Source organism: Danio rerio, chromosome 13 (genome assembly GCF_049306965.1).
Source record: "Danio rerio strain Tuebingen ecotype United States chromosome 13, GRCz12tu, whole genome shotgun sequence".
Lineage (NCBI taxonomy): Eukaryota > Metazoa > Chordata > Actinopteri > Cypriniformes > Danionidae > Danio > Danio rerio.
The window spans coordinates 33,158,575-33,174,360 of NC_133188.1; the positions used below are offsets into that span (position 1 = coordinate 33,158,575).

Below are 15,786 nucleotides of genomic sequence, written 5' to 3' on the forward strand. Positions count from 1 at the left end.
TGCAGGCAAAAAGCTGGGGTCTTGCGGGGAAATAAAAGCAGCTTTAGGGGAAATGTGTAGTCGAGTGTGAAATTACAGCCCATGGTGTTACATATTGTACCAGAAGCTCCCTCCAAAAATACTAACAAAAAGAAGAATCGTCCCCAAATTTAGCCGGAAGGCATAACATAACATAGCCTCCTGTTCTTTTAGCCGAACCTATACAAGGGTCACAGTGCGAACACTTTATAAAAGCGTAAGAGACTGATTTAGTCAACTCCAGATTTTTTTTTATTTTAAATCAAAGGTTTTTTGTTTTAGATGCTGCTTAAATTCAGCTTTAATTCAACTTCGGCTTTAGTTTACTAAAAACAAAATCATAAAAATAGTGATGATAATAATTGCAGTGCATATAATACTTACAAATCAGTGCATGCTATTGCAATTCATCATTAACTGTTTAAATATTACTGTTAACTGTTTAAATATATTTTACAGGGAGGGAAATTAAGATTTTAATTTTACATTAATTTTTTTACAACTAATTTTTAGAATTTTGTAGAAGTGACAAAATGCAAACATGATTAACAGGATTTAAAAGCTGATTTAACTTATAGATTATTTTTCTTGAAATACTTAAAAAAAGAAATTATACATATAAATAATATTTATAAATGATAATTTATTATATATGAATATAATGTGATTTATAATAGGCTATATCCTTAGATGATAGATAGATAGATAGATAGATAGATAGATAGATAGATAGATAGATAGATAGATAGATAGATAGATAGATAGATAGATAGATAGATAGATAGATAGATAGATAGATTAAAGTTCGAAAATGCGAAGCGTCAAGTGAAGAATATAGGTTCAGTCACTAATCAACTAGGCATAGCATAAACAAACTGACAAAACCAACAACCATCGATCTCAGTTCTCAATGTTTTTTTCTTAAAACCTACATCTGTGCTTAGTAAAAAATGAAAAAGTAAGAAAAAGCAAACAAAAATTGCACATTTCGAACACACATTAAGTTAATCTCGTCATCAACAATCAAGTATTTTGCTGGATATCCATCAAACTAACTTCAAGAATCTCCTACAGTCAAATAAAGCAAACTAAGCAGCGCCATCTACAGAAATACCTAAAATACAGCAGCCTAAACTGAATGTTTAAGGCAATCTTTTCACAATAACATCCGACAGGTCAGCAAACTACGTAGCACTGTTTTATAGTATCAAAAGCGGCGGTAATGCAATAAAGTCTCTATTGTCAGATAGTTGTCAAATGCTCAATCAAATCTTAAGCAAAAATTGAGATTAGACTATATATTTATATGTTTATTTCTACGCGCGTTTAATTACACTCTGTAGTAGGCTATTTTAACATTTTTGTATTTCCTAAAACAGCATATAACCTTTTCAGAAAAATAAATGACGAAGGCCAATAGACTGACAGTTTAATAATAACTATTTTACGCGTTATAATTAATTACAACCCATATTCGGAGGGAAATCAACATAAAAACATCCGACATCAATACCTATAAACGAAAAAAAAAACACACAGAATAAAAACAAACAATAATACGAAGACTAAATAATTTCTTGCATTTAACAAGCCTCGATTTGACAACGTTGTAGGCTACTACTAATTAACGACACAAAATGCATTTAGTTTTTACGTTTATGATTCAAACATGATTCATTTATGTAGTTTGACAACATACAGTTTAGAAATACCACGATGGCTGGCCGTTGGTGGTACCGCTTCCTTTCCACTTGTCTTTTAATTTCCTCGATTTTTTAACCCATCTCTCCTCATTTCCCTGTTTGCATCCCTCCCCTTCCGAAGTGTCAGATGAAGAGACCTCCTCATTTGGTGCTCCAGCTTTTTGCGTTGGCGAATCACAAAGTGTTGGAATCTATTGCCTTTGTCTGACATGTCATCCATCTCTATGCGAGGGGGGATCTGGGAAGGAGGGGGGCGGTGGACTGCAGCTTTTAGAAACAGACACACTGAGAAGAGGGGTTTCAGTCTCAGCCCAAAGCTTCTAACAGGCACATCCCATTCTTGAAGAGAGGGGGACTGAGAGACACTCGCCGTGTCCATGTTTTTTCCTGTCATTCCCGCACGAATCTGACTGTACCCCTCAGACTGTTCAGACCAGAAACGCTTCTCCACATCGAGGAATTTACACTGCAGTTTCACCAGAGGACACTGGAGCAGACGCAACCACTAATGCTTGCGGTCCCTTAAATATGTAGCTAACAAATTTTTACTCAACGACTGATTACGCTAACGTTCCTGCGTGAAAGATTTTTGAGAGACCAGTGCAGGACATGATCTGCACCTGACCAGCCTCGTGTCTTCGTTGAATGGACTGATCAGCACGAGATAAAGTTCGTCGCGCGTTGAACAACTTCTTCTGTACACTGGCATTGGAAGCACCGGGCTTTGAACGGATAGCGATCTTTATTAATTTCAATTATAGCTACATAATCAAGGCGAGACGGCGACCTCAGTCGATTATCTTTCCTTCCTTTGCTATCCCATGGATATTCACTGCAAAGCAGACCCCTTCTCGGCGATGCACCGTAAGTAAAATAACAGTTTTTTTTCTTCTTAACAAATCTGTAATTTAGCATAAATAAAATATATATATTGTTTAGCTTTTACGTTGAGCTGGCTTTGTAAAACCATAGGCTTACATGTGCGCGTTATTTTTTTCAAAGGTCTTACAAGAAATTTATTAATGATTGTTTTAATAATTTATTTACATAGTACGGTAAAATACGGAAAGTACTCAGCTTAAAAATACACGTGTCCGCTGGTTACATTTCACAGCAATTTAGCCGTTTATGAAAAAAGTAGTTGAGAAAGTCAATTATTATATACAGCGTAATATTAGTTTAATTTAATTTACAATTCTCAATTTTATGTAAAACATCAGTGATTCGCGCGCATTTCATGAGCAACAACATAAGTCATATTTTTAAACTATCATGTTTGGATAAATGACTACTGCCTACATGGGTAAAAATAGATTTAGCTACTGAAAAATAATACAATAAAAAATCTGAAATTGGCAAAAAGCATTACATTTGAGACCCGATGTCTCCAAATGCAATGTAAAAATATTTAAAATAACCTATATTAAAAAGCACTGCTTTAAAAATGTAAAGCGCAAAATGTACATGAAAATAAACTTGCATACAATTTAAAAACGAAAGAGAAAAAGGATTTCTGATAGGCATAATAATAATAGCAATAATAATTTAAATTCAGTTATTTATGCGATATTTGTTAAAAAGCACGTCATTGTAACAAGATGACGGAAGGCCTGGGTCTAATTTAAATAATTAATTCTTAATTATTTTGTAGTAGCCTACTCCATGGTTGTAATATGAGTTATCAAAGCTCTTTTTAATTATTTACAATAATTGTGCAAGGAAAATTAAACAGGTTGAAACATAATCTATGCGACATGTGTTTGGCTGCAATGGAATAGTAGAGGAAAATAGTACCTAACTGCAGCGGCTCTTATGACTAGAATAGCACATGACGTTTTACCAGTGTTTACAATCATGAGCGCGCTTAAAAAAGAAGGTTATGGAAAAAAAATACAGCATATTATTATTATTATTATTATTATTATTATTATTATTATTATTATTATTATTATTATTATTATCATCAGTATTATTTGTATTGTTAGTGTTATCAATATCATTATCACTATAACAACTGTAAAATATAACAATTCATATTTATGTATATTTATCAGTCACTATTGTGGTAACAAAATGTATCTATATAGACTACATAAAGCGCTTACTTTAACTACAAATTAAAAACAGTTTTTCAACGCGCTAAAGTAATAAAAAAACATTATTAACCGCCCATTAAGATTTCGATAATTGATTAACATGCGAACAAAAAGACTAAAAAAAGACAAAACATGGAGGTCAAGACTTTTTACGGGTTCATTTTTTATTTTGTTTCTTAATTAATACAGACATTAGAGCCTAACTATCTTATTGTTTATCCTCGTCCACACGTGCACACACAGGTAGTGTGTGTTTGTGCGTGCGCGCTCCCATGCGGAGAGTGTTAAAAGGGAAAAAGAAAGAGAGAGTGAGGGGAGAATGAGAAAATTAACGCTTGTGTGTGGTAGCCATGTTAACGGCACAGCATATCTTCTATATGTATGTAATGTTATGCTTTTTGTGTCTGTGTTGTTGTATCCCATATAGGGCACGGCGGTGTGAACCAGCTAGGAGGGGTGTTTGTGAATGGCAGACCCCTACCTGACGTGGTCAGGCAAAGAATCGTGGAGCTCGCACACCAAGGAGTCAGACCTTGTGACATTTCAAGACAACTACGGGTCAGCCATGGCTGTGTCAGCAAAATTCTCGGAAGGTAAGAAAAAGCACATATATTACAATTATTTCCGTTAATATACAATGCTAAAATATTATTGTTTAATGTAAATAAATCTTAAGCATGGTTGTGCTGTTATGTGTCGTAGTTTTTCTTTCTTTCTTTTTTAGTAATTTAGTAACAAAAAAGGTCTAATGTTAAGTTTACTGACCTTATTCATTGTGAAGGAGGAAGGATATGTTTTCTAGGAAACTGTTGTAGATTTTTGAATTTTTTGAAATATTTTTCAGCTATCAAAAGGATCTTATAAGGTATTCTGCACTTTAAATGTTCCTTAGAAATTATGAGATATGTGTTGGTGGCATGTATTAATCGTGGGGTGCATGGGACACACATCAGCCTCTGAGGAAACCGTTTGATAAATGGATGATTGCAATTTTTCAGATCGCAGCCAACAAATGTTAATGTTTCAAGACGCTAAATCTATTAAATATACGTAGTAAAATAGAAATGACACACATTTCCGTCAGTAGGATTTGGGAAAAAAATTGAAATAAAGTTGTGATTAAATGTATAGATTGTGTTATCATTTATGTCCCGTATATCACAATTTATAAATATGCCCAATGCCACAAGCTAACACAAAACCCGCCATTATAGCTTTCATGGCTTGGCAAAATTATTTTAAATAACGTATTATCGTTTATCTTTTCTCAGATATTATGAAACCGGCAGTATTAAACCTGGAGTTATTGGGGGGTCCAAACCAAAAGTGGCGACGCCCAAAGTTGTGGAAAAAATCGCAGAATACAAGCGGCAAAATCCTACAATGTTCGCCTGGGAGATCAGAGACCGACTCTTGGCCGAAGGCGTTTGTGACAACGACACAGTACCAAGTGTTTCATCTATAAACAGGTAAAATTCTTTTTTTTTTTTCAAATTTTAAATTAATTAGAAAAACACTGTCAGTGATGCTATTTTCAAAATCCATTCTCTACTGACCTTAAACAGTTGCTGTTATTAAAACAACGAATCAAAACAGTGACGGCTAAATTATTACCAGTAAATCTAAAATCATTTAAGCACTTATATATTTAAAAAAAACTACTTATCCTTTCTAAATAACGGTGTGTATTTTATGGGTGATGTTTTTTTTCCGTTTTTAATTCTTGCTCTCGGGGTGGTCTCAAATGTGCAATTCAATCCCAAATCTGTCCACAGCCTGCAGAGGATCTATAGTTGAGGTCGCGAAAATCACATCTGTCTCGATGAAAACCAATCAATACTCTGTAACCAGACCCAATGGCACTGGGAAATACGCGACCAGACCTCACTGCCATGTTACCTTACGGAATCCCATCACAGTTGTCCTAAAGAAATATAGTACGCAAAAGGGGGGAAACGGGAGTTCATTTGTGTTGAAAAAAAGTTGTTTATTTAGAATATTTGATTTAATTATTGAAAAATTATAACATTTGAAAATTTTGTGACGATATTATTATTAACAATACAATAATAGTACTTTTGCCAATACTTCTACTAATAAAAATATTAATTATAATACATAGAAAATGGTTAACGATATAACTATTAATAATAAACAATAATAGTCAGCACAACAAGGCTTCTCAATAGCAATTTTAGTGAGCTGTTAAACTTACCAATCATTATTAAGTTCTTTAGTCCTTGTGTTATCGTAAATAATGCAAGGGAAATCACATGCAGTCCTTATATGCGTACTTACATTGAATCAGTTAACTGAAAATAAAGTCTTGACAATTAGTTACCATTCTCATTCTTATTTCTTATTAAAATACGAAGGCTAGCGAGACTATCCCAAGTGAGATGGAGTAGTGGTGGTGGGAGGGGGTGCTAGAGTGGAAGAACAAGGTGAAAAAGGCCTACCTGCAAGCAGGAGTAATGAACTTTGGTTAGGAGGCACTGTTCCATAGAGCTGGCCAGCAGCATTACATTTTAATGAGCTGAAGAGAGATCATGGGCCGACCCGCACAAGACATTTCCTTGAAAAAAAAACTGAGGAGAGAGAGGCTGAAAAAATTCATTTCATGCACTATGGCTGCTTAAAAAGGGCAATTTGAACAGGTCTCAACACATGTATGTGGTAAATTTTTAATCTGCATAATGACATGAAAGAAGAGCCAATAAACCTTAGTTTCTGATGATGTTCAAGTTGTCATCTTAGAGGAGGGCATTGTTAGGACATCTGTTTATTGGGAAATAATAACATATATATTACACATTATAAACACACACACACACACACACACACACACACACACACACACACACACACACACACACACACACACACACACACACACACACACACACACACACACATGTATATATATATATATTTAATATAATTTAATTATTATAATTTAATATAATAATTTTTTATTTTTTTCCTGAATAAACTTTTCTTTTTTTCTTTTCTTTTTTTAAACCTGAGTTAATAATTTCAAAAACTGCCTGTATTGTTTAATAAAATTGGAGTTGCTAAAGTAAACAGTGAGGGCTTTGCTTTTAAGTGAACTTCGCTGTACTGCACCAGAAATCCATCCTTTAACGTTGAGACTTGCGGAAGTGCTCGACTACAAACAATTTGCAAACACAATATTTTAACATTTCCTGTTATTGCGGCAGAATAAGATTTGACACTGGCTGTGGTGGTCTAGTCAAACAAGCCTTGTGCCATTTCAAACAGGTGTCTGGAAGTATTCCCTCAGCAGTGAGCAGACTTCAGAGGCAGGACCCTCATGCACTGAGTGCTTAAGAGGTTGACCTCTGCTCTGTTGACATTAGAAGATGTCCCAGCTTTAAGCACATTTTCTCTGCATGAATTATTGAAGATTACACACTGTCTGGGGTGTTCTCTGTGTCCTCCTCACAGCATGAAGTCACTGGCACACAACCAGTTCTGAGCCCTTCTATCGCCTGAATCCTAAGCGTACTTTCAATAGCATTGATTCATATTTTAATGTTTCTACAGGGAATTTCTCAGCACCCTGGCAAGTCATTAATTCACACCTTCCAAATAGCTCATTCGATAGCGAGAACATGGATCCTACTACAGTAGCTAAATTTAAAAACAATCAAATTGTAATAATATATAATAACAACCCTTTAAACTGCCCCACCAAGAAGGAAAAAAATGGATTGCATTTTTAACTTTAATGCCACTAGTAAACAGGCTCAATGCATTTTTTTTTTACACATCGTATCCCAACACAGCCACTCTTTTAAATGATAGATATGTCGGTTTACGATAAAAATACAGTAATCAATATACTAAGAAAAACCAGTAAATATGATCTGTAAGACCAATTCATTTGAAAAAATCTTCAAAATAAAACATTTTTAAATACTAAATTATCTTAATTTTTTATTATGCCATCAAATGTACCAGATTCTCATTTAACATGTTTTCTTGTTTTTTTTTTTGTTTTACAATAAAACCAAAATCAAGTGTAGTAGTGCAACAGAATTGTGTTTGATTGATTTTCTTGTAAACAATGTGTAGTGTACACCATTCTTTAACAGTCATTATATAGAACAGTCAAAATATTGTCAACCATTTGGTAGAACATGCAGTTAAAGGGATAATACTGCTTTAAACAGTTTTTGTTTTATACATTAAAATGTGTTACTGATTTTTTTTCGGTGAGAATTCTACAGAAACCACCACTAAAAGTAGTATACACAATTTTGTATACCAACAATAAATCTTTCATATTTATCGTTTTATTTATTTGAATTCTTTATTTTATCACATTAAACAACTTCATTTAAAGAGCACAGTGCAACCATAAAAAATGTATTAACTGTAATTTTAAAATAAACTGTCTTCCTTTCATTTCTCACTTAAAGGGCAATAGGTTTTTAGACACTTAAAATACAAAGTAACACGCATGCAAATGTAATAAATATGCATATATATATATATATATATATATATATATATATATATATATATATATATATATATATATATATATATATATATATATATATAAAACATTTATAAATATATATGTTTGTGTGTGTGTGTGTGTTAGTTACAGTTTGCCTAAATATATATAGCATTTTGTCAATTTACTGAATTAAGGACTGACTCTTTGCACACATAGAATAAGAATTTTATAAGTAATAATATTTACAGTTTTTACAAATGTGAAAATGTGTAGCCAACGAGTATAAATGTGTTCCTAGAATAAGGCGACAGCTTCTTTTCTCAAAAGCGTGTCCCAGATTAAAGACATCAGATGCTGCAGTGGGCTTTGGTGAAGCAATGAGACACTATTGCTTTCCTGTCACATATAATTTATAGCCCTCCATTTGCATCTGTTCTTCTCTGCCTCTAATTCGCAACTTTTTTTTATCCTCAAGTCCCAATCAATAGGGCCTCATCCACGCTGGCACCCCTGAATGTTTGTTCTAAAAAAAATGTTGGATCCGGGAAGTCAGTATCCACACTCTACAAGCAATTTTCACTTGCTTCAGTGAGGAGGAGGAGGAGGATAGAGGGAGAGATTGAGATAGATAAAGTAGAAGAGAGGGAGAGAGAGAAAGAGATTATTAAAGCTGAGGCCAGTTCGAGGCAGTGAAGCTCATCATTGAGGTGAATTGATGTGATTTCATGCTTTGTTTGCAAGATCATTCAGACCAAAGTGCAATGAAGACTTTCCCCCATATCACACCTTGGAGGTAGTGGGACTTTATCATATTTCTAAAGACGGGATCCCATTTGATTGAATCCACTCTCTCCACAGTAGCTCTCGCTCTGCCTCCATGATTGGCCCTAATACCCTAAGATTGGTTATTTTTGGCAGAAACAGCGCGTCTATGTAGGAAGGGCCCAAAACACACTAGACTTTTACACACACACACACACACACACACACACACACACACACACACAATGGGCGGCATGCAGAAGCTAACCGTTGCAAGCCAGCGAACCAGCTGCACCTTCAACTCATTGTGTTCTTTCCCATTTCGTAGGATAATTCGAACCAAAGTTCAGCAGCCTTTCCACCCATCCTCCGACGGCACAGGAACACCTCTTTCCACAGCGGGACACACTATAGGTGAGACACCATATATTATGCATATAAACATCAAGAATAAAAATCATAATGACATCAATTACGCCTGTGACCTAATGTTAATTCATTCTCTTTTAAGGTGATCTTGAGAGCACTCCATATACGTTAACCTATTCCTGTGCTCTTTCAGTGCCCAGCACAGCCTCCCCACCTGTGTCAAGCGCTTCCAATGACCCCGTGGGGTCCTACTCTATTAATGGCATCCTAGGAATCCCTCGCTCCAACGGCGAAAAGAGAAAACGTGATGATGGTAAGAGACTGGATTTCTCTCCATCGCTTTTATTCCCCTCTCACTCCTTTTCTAGGCCTCTCTACAGCCCCCTGTAATTTCCAATTTGTGTGGGGAGATGAAGATGGCATTTTGATAGCACTGGACAAAGCATTTTGTAAAAGAAAAAAGCGCTCTCAAGTGACTTGTTATGTAGTAAAGCAGATTGGACTATTTCATTCAGCCGCTTGATACTATGGTGTTTGCACGGCTGTAGCACATTTATTTGATGATACAGTAGCTCTGCGCAAACAAGAATATGCCTACATGCTATCATTTGGTCGAATCATGACAGCATAGCGCTTAGGTAGCGCGTCACGGTTGTATGCTTTGGTAAATAATACAGGTCAACGGAAACGAAGACCGAGAAATCAGCAAAGTAAATGCAAGAGATGCATAAGGAAATGTGCTCAGAACAGACTGGGAGAGCACTCAAATGACTCTATTTATGATTGGCTTAAAAACTATTTGAGACGTTTTAATCTCTCGCACTTGTCTGGTTGTGTATGTTTGCTTTTATGAGAACTGAAACAGCAGCAAAAACAGAAAGAAAAAAACAAAAGAAAAAAGGGAGCTGCCAACCTGCTCATGCCAACATTCTCTCTCCTTTTCTAAATGAGAGGGCACATACTGCCTAAGGCCTAATGGCTGATTGGCTGTTCATACAATCGCCTTTTGAATGCTAGTGAATAAACATCCATGTGGCAACGGGCCGAAAGAGAACACAGAAAGTGCTGTAGTCAAAGGGAGGGAGGTTGAAGTGGTTGGAAATGATCTCTTAAAACATTTATCAAAGCAGGGCTACTTGCTTCTTTTATGTTTCCATCTCTTTAGTTCTCTGGAGTGGCAACCACTTGGATGGGAGGAAAATAGGATATTGTAAGTTCCGTTAGCCCACCTTCTCTTTGCTTGCTCAATCACAAGCCACTCGAGTCTGATCAAGTGCTCTGTGAGGGTGTATATGAGTGTCTATGTGTGTGTGTATGTGTGTGTGCACATGTACGTCTAGCGTTGTGTGTCGAGGGGAGGGGGATGAGATGAAGCGCACTGACGCTTAATGATATCTTTATGGAGAGGGCTCTGGATCATATATAAACACTGCGAGAAAGCGACTGTGGCAAATCACATTTGCTCCAGCGTGGCATGCTCTTACCCAGACCGTCGTAGGGCTTTTCCTCTGTCACTGTCATAGACCGTTTGCTCCTAAAAACAGAGAAGGGACATAACATGAGCGAGAGGGGATTACCCAGCCGAATGCCAGCGCCGGTAGTTATTCCTAGTTTGATTAGAACTGACACGACGTGAAGAGTGGATCAAAGGCTTGAGTGTAATTGCATCATAAAACACTAGGCAGGCAAACACGAGTTTACTTGCGTGCGCAATATCAAATTTAATACCGCTTGGGTGAGGATTACCTTTCATTATAACAAGTAGAGTAAATATTCCGGTTGTTGCCACTGTGTTTCAGTGCTCTGACCTTATGTAGGTCTCTCAAGGTGTACTGAGACATTTGTAGGGCATATGTCACGCCGTGTCCCTGATGAAGAGCTCATGGCGGGCAATTTGATACAGTGCCAAATGTCTAAAAAGCTTTGCGTTATTTAAACGTAGCCCTTATTTCACACCGAGACATCAGGGAGGCAGAGCGACAGCCAGTGTATGGTTTCAATTTCATAGCAGCCCAGCAGCCTTGGGCTACCTGAGAGCCCTATTTGGCTGGGCACAGCCAATCTTCCCTTCATTAGACGATGACATAACAGAAATATGCTAATCCGATTGTAGGAAAAGCTGTGCAGATGCACTTTCAAACATTTCAACCAGGCAGTTCTGGGAAAAGAAATGAATTAGCGTTCATTCAGTGCTTGATTTAAGAGAGGCTCCCGTAGACTTTATATTCGATGATGCTAGTGCCCTTTAAAAAAAAAAGGTCCCCATTATAAGAGTGATATGGAGATAATGTAGTGTGACACGCGTTATGTACACCAGGTCTTTGCAAGAGGAGCTTCAGGGACACAGGTGTCATAAGAGTCATTAATCTGTCATTTTCATGTGTTACTGCAAATTAAAAGTAGCGTGTTGCTCGCCGGCTACGGGTGACGTTGGATGTGGACCGTCGGAGGAAGGGAGGGAGGGGAAGAGCCTCCCAAGATTAGTTCTTTGGTGGCAATAGCTCCCCGCAAGTTGAACATAGTGACATTTAAGAGAATTTGCAATTCTGCAGAGAAAAGCTATTAATTCACAAATTAGCACCCCCTTCCTCTATCGTGGATGTGCAAGCTATTGAGTAGACAAAAGAAATAGCCTAAAGGGGAAGAGAGAGACACAGCCCTATCTGTGTAAAGATTGGTTTATATGTCTGCAAGCAGTGATACCAATTATGCCAGCACAGAGAATGCGCCTCAACCTTATTGCTGCTTTCACAGGCCCTTCAATCCATTGCCAGATTTATTTGTGTATCTCATTATGGAAAATAGAATGCCTCTCTTGCCAAATGCATTAATGGCAAAAGAGGGAAATTAAGCCTGTTTGGGATTTCTCATTTGTCAAAGTTAATACTTTGTTACAAACTGACACAAATGAATGAACTGAGTTAATTACTAGCGTACAGGCATGAGCGGTGCATTTTCTTTGGGGTTTGGTTCTCACCTGTCCTTGTGTTGGCTGATTAGCAGGTTGGTTTGACCCAAGTTCATCACCAAGCCAAACATAGGGCCTACATAAGGAGTGGGCCAGTTGCTATAAATTAGCCGCAAGAACGCAGATTGACGCTTGAATCGGCTGTGGGAGCGTGCTTTCAGAGGGAAGATATTAAAGTGGGCTGATTTATAAAGCCTAGAGGCATATTTATTTGGCCTTAGCACGATAAAGAGGTTAAATCCGTGCCCCTGCGGTATGGAAAAGTTTCACTTTGTAGCTTGTTTGTTCATCAAAAAAGTATTGCTTTGAAAGGGAGCGACGACACACCTCAAATCCCCATGCTAAAATAGTTTGGCCCACAGCTAGAATGCTTGAACCCATGCTTCCATTTCATGGCTTGTGAGATTCTATTGTGTCAATATGGATTCTACTTTAAAAAAAAGAATAGAAATGAAATACATCCAAACCAAGAAATGGATTGGCCTCAGTCTAAATCGAATAAGAACATCCCACCAATCTCATCATGATGATGGCCTCTGTATGAAAGAGAAAGCCCAGATTTGAGCGAGGCTGCAGAGCGGAACCGGCAGAGAAGAAGGTGCCGGGCTCCTTATCAAAGGACACAAAAGGTCTATGCCCCCGCTCGGCTGATACATCTGCATTCAAGCAGACCCGCCGCCCCAGCTTGCCTGATAGCACAGTCGCGAAAATCTGCAGCACCAAAACATATACGGACAGGGTGGTTCGCTTCGGAGAGGAGTCATGTCAGAGAAAAGTCAATTATGAACACTGATGCTGAGAATTAATGGTGCGCCGCATTACGCAGATTTTAAAAGGAAAGAGAGTGAGAGCAAGAGAGATACGCATTCATTAATTGCGTTCCAGAACGCTGCGTCACATGAGGCCGATGTGCTAAATGACGGACTGGGTGTGAGTACAGTAAAGAATGTGTGTTATGGGTGAGAGGAGAAACCCATGCTGACAGCGGTAGCCTGAGAAAAGAGGAAAAAAGAGAGAAAGCGCAGCTCCTACTGGCAGTCTGCACACTGCACAGCGACGCTAAATTGAATTAATAAAGCCTTTAAACACGCTGTAACATAACAGGAAATTAACAGCCCCGGTTGTGCTGCTGCTGCCATCTCGCTCTTTCTCTCCCTCCATCCCTCTCTTGTTCTTTCTTCTATTGTCTCGTTTTCTTGTGATTTAGTTATTTGCTGTGCAGTCTTGTTGGACCATATATTTCATAAACAGGAGTGCCAAATCTCTTTTTCTACTCGATTCTCCAGCCAATATAATTACAGTAGACTCACTTCAATTTCTAGTTTTTGAACAAATGTGAAAAGTCACTTTTTCATTAGAATAAAAAATAAAATATTCTGATTTTTCAATGAGATAGAACACTCTGGCTCGATGGATAGTTTACCCCAAAATAAAATGCTCTTTTACCAACCCTGATATTATTCCAAACCTTTTTTCCTCCCGATTCAAACACACAATAAAATATTTTGAAGAATGCTGGAAACTGGTAGCCACTTAATGGCAGCCAGTTTGCAACATTTTTAAAAATATGTTATTTTATGTTCAACAGAAGAAAGAAGCTCAGACAGGTTTGGAATAACTGAAACACAAATAAACTATATCCATGACTTATCTATTTAAAAGGCACTAAATTGTGCACTCAGAAATTTATATGTTATTACTTAATTGGCTTCTTGTTTCTAACTTTTTAATTTTTTTGTGGGGGGTGGGGGTTAGGGGTGAAACACTGCACATCAAAATAATAAAAAAATGACTTTTTCATTGCATAAAAAAACTAAAACAGCTTTTCAAAGAATACTATTTTGTTTTCTTGTTCTACTCGATTCTCCAGCCTATATAATTACAGTAAACTCACTTCAATTTCTACCCAAATATGACATTTTCTTTTACTTACCCTGAAGTGGTTACAAACCTTTTTTCCCCCATCTAAGCAAAATAAGATATTACGAAGAATGCAGGAAACTGGTAGGAACTGACAATTTTTTTGGAAGCCAATGGCAGCCAGTGTTATTTAAAATATCTTATTTCGTGTTCAATAGAAGAAAGACGCTTAAACTGGTTTGGAACAAGTGAAATTTAAATACATTATATCTGAAATAAATTTTTTTGAGTGACTTATCTGTTAAAAAAAGTATTGTGCACTCAGAAATAAAATGCATCTTTATTTACTTGCCTTCTTGTTTCAAACTTTTCTTATGTGAAAGACTGCATATCAAAAAAAATTGAAAATATTACCCATTGATTTGCATAAAAAACTAAAACAGCTTTTCAAATTATCCCATGCTGTTTTCAGCAAAAGTCAAAGGGGTTTAGAACATCATAGGATGAGTAAATAATCACAGAAGATTCGTTTTAGGTGAACTGTCCCTATTGGAGTAAAAGTAAAACATAAAAACAAGAGATGTGTGATATCAGGTCAAGGGTCATAGAGGTCACGAGACCCTCATTTGCTTTTCAAAAAGCTCTCTCATCCAAGCCAGCCTTATCTGATGAGATGAAAGCAGGAAACTCAGCACTGTTCCCCTAAAGAATGTCACACCTGCCCAGTCAACCCTAAAAACGCTTCCTAAAACACTAATATATTCATATCACACATTTAGGATGCTTTATCTTTAATGATTTTAAAAGTCTTAAACATGCAGTCATTGACTACCGTACAGTGCATCTATTAAAATAACAAGTTCACTATGATAAGACTGTCTCTTGTTCTTAGTTTTATTTGAACTAGGCTCTCCAGAGGAGGAAACCCAAGGGAGGCCTGTTTTATGGACTCTGGTTATCTGATCTGACAGAGCTTTAGTCCCATAGCACCAGAGTGCTAATGCAGTGGGATGTCAAAACAAACACACTCAAGTGTTCCAATGAAATCAATATAGCACGAGCGCTGATGTAAACAGGAGTGGAGCCATATACATAGTCGAGACAACATCGCCGCATTCACAGTGAATCCCGGCGAAAAACTCAGAAAAGCTGATATGACCTTAAACTAACCTAACTGTAATATAACAGAGATAAGCCCAACCCCCCCTCTCTCCCTCTACAACTCAAACCGCAGGTTCGTCCTCCCCCAAGTCAACCTGCGCCCCAACGCGCTTTGGGCTTTTGAGTATGGGAAACATGCTGTACCAAAGCAAATGACAAACGCCTGCTTATTGATCGCAGTTTGCACTTAGACCAGCTGATAGAAAGTAATTAATGACTCTATTTTCTTCTGTACCAAAGAGAACAATTGAGGTTTATACAGCAACAACGTGCTGCCTTATAGAAGGCCCCCAAGGGAGCTGTCTATAAAAAATGCCTACGCTCAGATATGGAATGACTCAGATAATGCAGGGAGAAAAA

General features: G+C 37.1%; 1 protein-coding gene across 50 annotated transcripts in view; it reads left to right on the plus strand.

Annotated features, from left to right (window-relative positions):
* Positions 1–2,023: 2,023 nt before the first annotated feature.
* The window catches only part of pax2a (paired box 2a), a 33,416-nt gene continuing 19,653 nt past the window's right edge, over positions 2,024–15,786 (plus strand). For 4 of the 50 annotated variants that reach the window (XM_073919223.1, XM_017358683.3, XM_005156747.5 and 1 more), the window contains exons 1-6: positions 2,024–2,585; positions 4,245–4,410; positions 5,089–5,286; positions 9,397–9,482; positions 9,631–9,750; positions 10,603–10,647. In XM_073919223.1, coding sequence (XP_073775324.1) covers positions 2,543–2,585; positions 4,245–4,410; positions 5,089–5,286; positions 9,397–9,482; positions 9,631–9,750; positions 10,603–10,647 — 658 coding nt within the window. In that variant the 5' untranslated portion in view covers positions 2,024–2,542. Of the gene's footprint in view, positions 2,586–4,232; positions 4,411–4,661; positions 4,683–5,088; positions 5,287–9,396; positions 9,483–9,579; positions 9,751–10,602; positions 10,648–15,786 lie in introns of all 50 variants that reach the window. The other 46 variants (XM_073919224.1, XM_021480499.3, XM_073919244.1 and 43 more) reach the window with 16 other exon arrangements.